Source organism: Nanorana parkeri, unplaced genomic scaffold (genome assembly GCF_000935625.1).
Source record: "Nanorana parkeri isolate BGI_ZX_2015 unplaced genomic scaffold, ASM93562v1 scaffold1060, whole genome shotgun sequence".
NCBI lineage: Eukaryota > Metazoa > Chordata > Amphibia > Anura > Dicroglossidae > Nanorana > Nanorana parkeri.
Window position 1 is genome coordinate 330113 of NW_017307328.1, and position 9200 is coordinate 339312.

At 41.3% G+C, this 9200-nt stretch overlaps 1 protein-coding gene across 1 annotated transcript in view; it reads right to left on the minus strand.

Moving 5' to 3' along the window:
• The window catches only part of TOM1 (target of myb1 membrane trafficking protein), a 102333-nt gene that overhangs the window by 62299 nt on the left and 30834 nt on the right, over nt 1–9200 (minus strand). The window contains exon 5 of the mRNA XM_018567550.1: nt 1893–2027. Within this exon, the coding sequence (XP_018423052.1) occupies nt 1893–2027 (135 nt within the window). The remainder of the gene's footprint in view (nt 1–1892; nt 2028–9200) is intronic.

Consider the following 9200-nt stretch of genomic DNA (forward strand, 5'->3'; position numbering starts at 1 on the left):
TGTCAGGCCGAAACCGAAAATATTTTTTTTTTCTAGCCTCTTTACATTTTTAAAATATATTATTCATTTAAAATTCTTTTTATTTTTTTTAAGTTTACTGTTGGTGGCTTCAGTGAAATATCAGGGGTCCAAAAAGGCCCCTGATATTTCCTTTTTAAGATGGAGGCCTCCATCTCTTTTCTGCAGCCCCAGCACTGAATGAACAGAAATCCTTTATACTGTACTGTACTGAGTGTTTCTGTTCCTTCATAACTTGTGGCTATAGTATGAGTTACTATGTACACAATTATGAATGAATAGGAAGTGATGTAGATTGCTTCCTATTCATTAATAACTAGTACATAGTAACGTATACTATGTCCAGTTATTTACTAACAGTCAGCGATCACTGATCCAGATCAGAATATGTGCCAATGATGGCCTTGGTTGATCCTCAACCGCACAAAGTGGCTCATTCAAAGTTATATAGTAGTTTAGTTCCCTATTGTTCCTATGTCGTATATGTTATGTACTATGGAAAAGTAATCGTTATCCATGCATGTCAAACAAGATGTATGTTTACTATATTTAAGAACTTTGCAATTCACCATTTTTAATGGTATTTTTGTGTGTGTTATAGCAATAAGTGAAAGAAATAAATACAAAAAAAACCTGAAATATCAGTTTTAGGCAGACTGACCCTTCAGGCTTTCAAAATTGCCAAACAGGTCACATAAAAAGCAGGTGGGCATAGGCAGTCCAAAAAAATCTACATGCCTGCCTTAAAAATAGCATTACTTTGCTTCAACTTAAACTGCAAAGCAGATTTATTGAACTTTAAAAAATAAATGCACATTAATGCAGCATGGTGGATGTGGGTGTCACAGGCAGCTATAACTCTTGAAAATGACAGGAAGTAAGGTATCTGCTGAAGCTTGGATCTTATTCCTGACAAACTGTATGTAACTGACAACAAACTTTTCTCTTTTGATCCTTTAAGGTCTGTTAAATATACCATTAAAAGCATTTTGTTATACATGTACGATATTAAAAAAATAAAATAACCACTGGTCTTGCCAGAAATGTAGTAATTTACCAACAGACAACTGGGCATGGCTGATACAATTGATTGTGATTTTAGTTCAGATAAAAGCATATAGTGTCAGTCCACAGCAGAAAATTAGTAGCCAAGAGCAGTTCTGGAAGATCAACAGGTATTTTCTGTATATGTAAGCAATTTAAAAGTGAAACAATATAAGAAAATGTGGATGTAGAGATGCAACACATATGTTTTGTATTCTATTTTGCCCTGGCATACACTTAAAATAACTTAATGAGGCTGTGTGCACATCACAACAAAACAATTGTTTTCCTCTTATTTATTTATATAATTGTTCTGCATGTGGCAATAATTTACACGCACTAAATACTCATGACACTACAAACCTCTCAAAAGAGCCAATCATTGCAAGCAATGCTGAAATCTCTAGCACTATTTGCCTTTATTGGTCTGTTTATGACTTCTTTTTATAGGCAGCACTGTCTATAAAGAGAAGTCAGGCCATGCAGGCAAGGGAATGTTCTTCCCTTGCCTGCATGGCTTTCCTCTACATATCTCTTGCACCTAATCTCCTCCAAGGCAGCCCAAAAAATTAGTGTGGGTTAGACACCCTCAAACCCTAGAGCCTTTGTGCGCGCTTTGTGCATGTGATACTGCCAGACATTTTAGATTGCAGCTTCTATGGGGCAGTAGGTGACATATTTTACACCATTTACTCTGTAAAGAGTGCTATATAAATTTCAGATATAATAGTGCATAAATATGGTTGTTTTGAAAGAAACCTTGAACAATATAAATATATGAATGCCACAACAAATGTAAAACCATGTTATCACTGTTCATTTCACCTTACCGGCTGAGGCGTGTGAATAGGAGAGAGAGTATCTAAATCAGTCATTGGAAACTCTAGTCCCTTTCTTCTAAGGTCCTCGTACACAGCGACAACCCCTGTTAAGTCTGGAGAACTGCGGAAGGCATCTGCCCAGGCCTATATCAAGAAAGAAATAGAAATGTACATGCGAGTTACAAAAGGACAAACAACACAATTTCTCTTCCTGATAAAGACCATTTTTCTATTGAACTCGATAGACGTGTCTTTTTTTTAATGGTGTGCAGTAATATGCAAGCATCCTCTGACATGCATTTGTTGCGTGGGAGCAGTCTTTTCCAAGTTTTAGTAACATGTATGCAGTTTAAGATTGAACTGGACGGTCCAGCTTTATAAGCCTAGCCTGACTGCCTAGTAGCATTGCCACTGATCTTTCCTCTGTACTGTCATATGGAGCACGAGAGAACAAGACTTGGAGAGCGCATGTAAGAATGCTGCATGGCAGTGTCGCTACTGTTCCCTCCTCTGTGCTGTAGTTGGAGCACTTTGCAGAGGGCAAAAGGCAGAGGGTTGCACCTGTCTTTACTGAAAAGAATGCACAGCTATTGTTCCTTTCTCTGTAGCAGAACAAAGGGGGGAAACAATAGTGTTGCTACAATACAGTCAGGTGAAGAGCAACTATTTTCCCTTTGCATACAGCCGCTGCACAGAGGAGGGAACCTCCAGATTAGACCACAGGCAGTCACTCCATCTACAAAGTATGGTGTGGTGATCTGCATTCCTCATCACTTCGGTTTTAATAGGGAAGAATCTAGATCTGATAGCATTGCAAGTCCTATTCATTATCAGGAGTAAACACCCGACTACTACAGAGAGATTTACAAAGGCCATGGCTTTTATTTTGCTCTACGTGTGCTTTGTCTGAGCAGTAACCACCGTGTCTGCAAGACATAGGTCAAGCATTTTCTCAACCCTCTTCTTATTAAAGAAGCACCAGGTTGGAATGGAGTGAAGCTGCTGGGTATCCTGTGAGAAGCCCAAGCCAAAACACAAAAATGTATTATATTGCAACTCACCAGTCCTTTTTCTTTTCTGGCTAAAAACATTTTCAGCACACAGGGGGATACTTAATATGACCCTCATAGAATATAATTATCATTTTATCTCCCTCTGAAATCTAATACCTAGAACTGTTAAAATAAATCCTGGTGTCTCTCCAACCTTTATCGTGGGTGCAGGCAACTAGGAACGATGTTCCATATTTAGTGGCTCTAAACACATACAATGGTCTATTCTGTTACCAACATTAATCTTACTAAAAATGCCCTCAAAGCCCTTTAAAAAAGAACCAGTTGCCAGCATCTCCAGAGGCATGGAAATTGTCTATTACCGATCATCACTGCATCAAAAAAAATTTCCGGGATTATACTCCACTAAAAACGGAAAGCCTTTTACAAGGCAAAATGGAGAGGTTTTGTAGCTCACCACTTTGCCTGCGGATCAATGACATTTTTTGGATAGAAAAAGGTCACTTAAAACAAGAAGTCCAGGGAAACTCTTAACCCTTGCAGTGGGGCTATCCCCCAAATTGTAAGGATTAAGTGCTCGTTTTTGTCTAGGTTACAAAATAAAAGTTATACCCGCCTGATCCTCAGACCGGGCTTGCTTTTAGACCAGTTCCTCCTCCCTCGTTCCCGCTCCGCTGCAGTGGTCTAGGGTCCCATGAGTCATCACCTTCTATACACTGTGTAAAAGGACATTGACACCAAAAGATAGTCCATATTGCTGAAGCAGGAAGAGTAAACAGGCAGAAGGGACCAAAGGCGGCTTTGAGGATTGGGTGAGTAGAACGGTAATTTTTGAACCTAGACAAAAAGGAGCACTTAACCCTTGCTTCCCTGGAGTTCTGCTTTAAAAGGAGAATTATGAGGCGAGTGAGATTCACTCAGCATCATAGTTCTAGCCGACCTGTGACAATGAAACTGTCACACGTCGGCTCAATAGATCAGGAAGTGAGCGAACCCATACTGTCGCTCGCTCACGTCTTGATCTTGTCCCTGCAGAGAGCCTGTCACTCACGGCTCCCTGCAGGGATTCCCCCCTCCCCTGTCCGATCCTCCAGCGTTGATTGGCGGAACGGACGGGGGAGACGGCGGATACAGCTAGCTCTGCCTCTAGATAGGCAGAGCCAGCTGTCACTCACGCAGCTGGGTGGATCCAGACAGTAATGTCAAGATCCGTCCCGGCTGTGGCGTCTCAGTATACCGCGAGCTGTAGCTTGTGTCCTCCCGTTACCCTTAGGAGAACTATGGGGAAAAGCCCTGACCCCATAGTTCTCCTTTAAATCCTGCAAACAATGATACATTTTCTGAAAGCAGAAGACCCTGTAGAATAAACATATTGTAGTTGCAATGTTTATGTCACATATTATTTGTGCAAAAGGTTTAGTGAATTTATATTTTTAGGTAAAAATACACTGAAATGAAATTTTAGTACACACAAACACAATTCAATCCACAATTTCTTTTTTACAAAATAAAAGATGAGGTTGTGTTGAGTGAACAGATACCAAATATGTCAAAGCACAAAATAGCACCAATTATCAGAGGGTGACGCTTCGAATGCCTTTCAGGTCATCAGTTTAGAGCTACCTGTGAACAACCTAGAATTATCTCTCAATAGTCGCAATCACTGTAAAAGCAGGCACAATGTCATTCAGAATTTCTGCAAATTCATGCTTATGCAAATGATACGGTTTTATGAATTCATGTCCACTTGTAATTCCTTTTCATTGTGCACATCACAATGTAATGTCACAAAATGGACAAAATCTCCACAAACTTTCCCTTTGCACTTCTATCATTTTGCTGTGTCACACAGAAATAATATGGGATATCCCTATAGACGGAATGTTTTGTCACCTATATTCCGAGGTAATGATCAGGGGCTATGCAAATGATGTAACATGGTTCTGCATTGGTTTATATTTTAGAAATTATAATTTTTTCATATTTCTTTCAAATTAGGAAATACAAATATATGTATCCAAATCTGTCACCAAATAAAGACATACCTGTTACTTCAGTATGAATATGTCTTTTTTTAAAGTTGTACTCCAGCCTAACCTTCAATCTTACACAGCTGTACATTCTGAGATCCTCTGAGCATGCATAAGAAACTGTAGCAAGCTCCTGCCAGGATTTCCTGGTCAAAAGACTTCCAGGATCATCTAGCCCTTCCCTCCTGGCCTGAGTGTCCCTGGACTATATTAATTGGACTTCAGTTCTTTCAATCCTGGGGGCTCGGCATCACATGTGGATGTTACCCAAAACACCTTGCATTCAAATACAGCCTGCCTAACAATGCCCACTCCTCCGTACTGACATTCATCCATCAAGGCACATTGATATTTGCATCACACCACTCAAGAGCCAGCCCACTGCCTGCAATATGCCTGAGCTCTTGAGGAGTGCCGGGACAGGGTTCTGTGATATTTTTACAAGCTATGCACAGCACCCTGCTGGCCCATCCCATCAGCTATGATCTGTGTGCACCGCATAGAGAAGCACAAAGACCCAGTGATGTCACAAGTCTAAAATAGGTAATGTAATAAAAACACAAATGTTTTATTTAAAAGTTAATTAGCAAGATGATGGAGGGAGAGAGGAACCAAACAAACCAGCTTCAATCAGCGCAGCAGGGGTGTGTTTGCGTTTATGGCTGGGTTCAAAGGCATCAAACCTTCCATGACGATAGGCTCCAGAGATAGCAATCTGGCCCTGCGAGTTTTAAACTACACAACCAGTACTTTGCTCTGCCAGCAAGTCTATATCTTCTATGTGTGTAAGGTACAAGTGATGAGGTGAAGTTCCCTTTTGCTTTCATCATTCATCCACATACAATACCAGCAATAAACTGCATTGTAAGGGCCTTACAGGTGATAAGTAAGTTTCCTACTATAAAAATAGTCACACATGAAAGGAAAATAAAAATGTATATATAAAAAAAAAAAAAGTTTCCCTACGTTATGTTATAAAACATATTCTTACCCATATTTTTGGTAAAACATAAAAGTCGGGGTCACGTCAGGTAAATGGACCCCAAACATGTCAAGCCTTAAAATTGCGTGCGCCCGCAAAATTGCAAAAAACGCCCATAGGCGACGTTTAAAACGCTTTTACTGCTCATCAGTTTAGTTTTATCAGTGATTAATGGCTCTAAAATTATTGCGCTCACTCCGACGTTTGGGACGATATGTAACATGTGCGGCACAATCATCATTTTCACACATAGGCGCACCCGACGCATATCTGCGTGTGTATGTGGGGGGCGGGGACTTTAAAAAAAAAAAATTATTTTTTTATGCTTCTTTAATTTTTGTATTACTTTACTTTTTTCACACAACTTTATTGCAATTACATGGGGGACTAAGAAGCCCCCTATGTGATAGCCAATTTACATGACGGGTCCTCTTTATGGAGACATCAGGGGTCTCCAAGACCCCTGTCACCTAGGGACCCCCAGAGAAGCTGGAGAGTGGCACTGAATGTAGGAAGTGATGTAATATACATCACTTCCTGCATTCGGGGACTGAGAGGAGATCAAAAGGGAGATCGTATAGTGAACTCCCTTTGATCGCCTGTCACAGAGCCGTGCCGGATCGGGCACAGCGGATCTCGGGACCGGCAGTGACAGCTGCTAATAAAAGCGATCAAGCGTCTTTAGAGACGCACGATCACTTGAATGTAAAAGGTGCCCATACACCTTACAATTATCTGCAGATTTTCTATGGTCAGATGGAAAAAGTGCAACAGAACGGATGGAGTAATCTGACCATAGAAAATCTGCAGATAATTGTAAGGTGCATGGCCAGCTTAAAGCTCCCGAACGGCCGTGTAATTACGGCTGGCGGGGAAGCTGCTCGTCGGGCTCCACCGTCCTCTCGTCACGGAGGAGTGGAATTTTCAAGCACACACATACATACACACCTCTACTTCTACCCACTACTAACTTCTGTTGTATTACACAGGTCCTGGAAACTGAAAGCATTTTTTTATGTCAGATTTTAGTCCCACAGTAGAGTGCAGAGAGAGGAACCACGTGCGTTAGGCAATTGCACATCTGGCACCTCTTCTGCCCACCTCCTATTCCTTTTCCCATTCATACACATATAAAAGTAGATGGATTGCATAATGGTGGTACTATTTCCTACTGCACTCTAATCTTTTCCACAAGACTGGGAGACTTGGAAGTTGGAAACTGTTCTGATTGCAAGAATGAAGATTTGGTTATCAAAGTATTAAAAAAAGGCTCCGTTTTGTTTTCCCAAACTGCACTGGGTTACCTACACATCAAGCCACACCTACTATAAAGTAATCCCAACTACTATTAAAACCACACCAACATTCTGCAATGGTGCTTGGCTCACAGCTACCCATTCGGTTATCCCAGAACAAAGGTGGCAACCCTAATGCAGTTTCCGGAATACTGCTACACATGAGCAGTCTACTGAATGTCTTTTGTTAAAGAAGAACTCCTGGAATTAACAAAGTTACCCTTGCAGTGGGGTTACCCCCACACTGCAAGGGTTAATGGCTTGTTTTTCTCTAGAGGCCAAAATACTGACGATATGCTTACCTGAATCTCGATCCTGCGGTGGTCGGTGCTCAACTCTCTCCACCTCTGCACCAGCTGTGGTATGTCCTTCAGCATCCTCATGTTTAGACCATATCCTTAGACCACCAGAGCCCAGAGAAGAAGAGGCTATGGGGACCAGTCTAGCAGGCAGGCGGGATCGAGGACCATGTGAGTCTACATGCTTATATCCAGCCCCTAGACCAAAATGAGCAGTTAACCCTTGCAGTGCTGGGGTAGCTCCATTGCAAGGGTTAACTTTCTTAATTCATGGAGTTCTTCTTTAAATGAGAACCCTTTCTGACAACATGTGAAGACGGGCAGTCCCTCTCACTTCCTCTGGTGGGCCCCAGGCACCCCACTTCAACAGTCTACTGTAGGCACACTGGCTACCTGCTCAGTTACACTAAAGCCCAGGTCAGCGAATCAGACTACAAGCTTTCTATGGCTAAAATAAATAAAATGCATAGATCCATTATATTTAAAAAAGCTTCAACTTTGTTTCCATCAAAATCCTCAAAAAGAAAGAGAAGGTTCACTGTATGGCTGGCATGACAGGATATATATATAGCTCTTTGCTGCCCTCAAGTGCCCTCAAATACATGTATAAGAATAAAACATATTTGCAAGGTGCCATACTTACTCCATTCCAGAAACAAAAAGGACATCACTTTGGTGATTAACATCATAGTAATATCTGTAACTTACAACATTACAATATTTACTCAAAATAGGATCCCTAAAACATCTTCTAAGGCATTCAGCTGAAGAATTATGCAAGGAAGTGTAGCCTTCATCAACTGCAGCCTCACTGCGAGTTGAAATTCTTAAAGTAGAACTAAAGCCAACTTTTTTATTTTGTATAGAGAAAGGGGGAAGTTATAACACCTTTGCAGAGGGCTATCCCTATAATGAGGCAGCCTGAGACGACAGGAGCTCATTGAGGGGCGGCCACAGCGTCCCAGGAAGCTCTGTGCGGCTTCCCATCCAGCTGACAACAAGGGTTGCCAGAAGCTGAGCGGGATGCTCTGGCCTGCACACATACTTCTAGATAATTACAGGCTTTGCATTCTTTGCATACCTTATTTCTCTTTTCTTCCCCAGTCTTCTGACAGTGGCCATGTTAACTAAGGGCAGATTACAAGCTCTCCTTTCACTTCCTGATTTTCTGGCACATGTGACTAGGACATGTGACCATGCACATCATCGGAAATGCCTTTCCCTGAGTTCTCATAAGATTACAGATGAGATTTCCCAACAATGCACTGCTGATAAGGCAATCCCAATGTGCATTGTGTTGGCAAACTGAAGTTTTTTGCACCTTTCAAAGCAAGAAGGGAATGCTCTGCAATTGTAAGTATTTCAACATCACACCATTTGACATGTCTATGTTATTATTAACCATCATACATAGAGGGGTGCACTGGTAGAATTTCATATTTGAGTATAGGTCCGGCTGACGGCTGACTCGCATCAGCGGGTTGTCGTCTCCAGACGGCATTTTTTCGCACGTGCGCACGGGCAGGAAAGCCCCGCTCGTTTTTACAGCCGTTAACGACTGTTTCACATACAACCGATCAGCGGCTCTATAGCCGCCGATCGGTTGTATGGCGGGATTTTTTTGGATTGTATCACCCTATGTAATAGCAATAACAATAAGTGTAAAAAAAAATAAGAATATATATATATATATATATA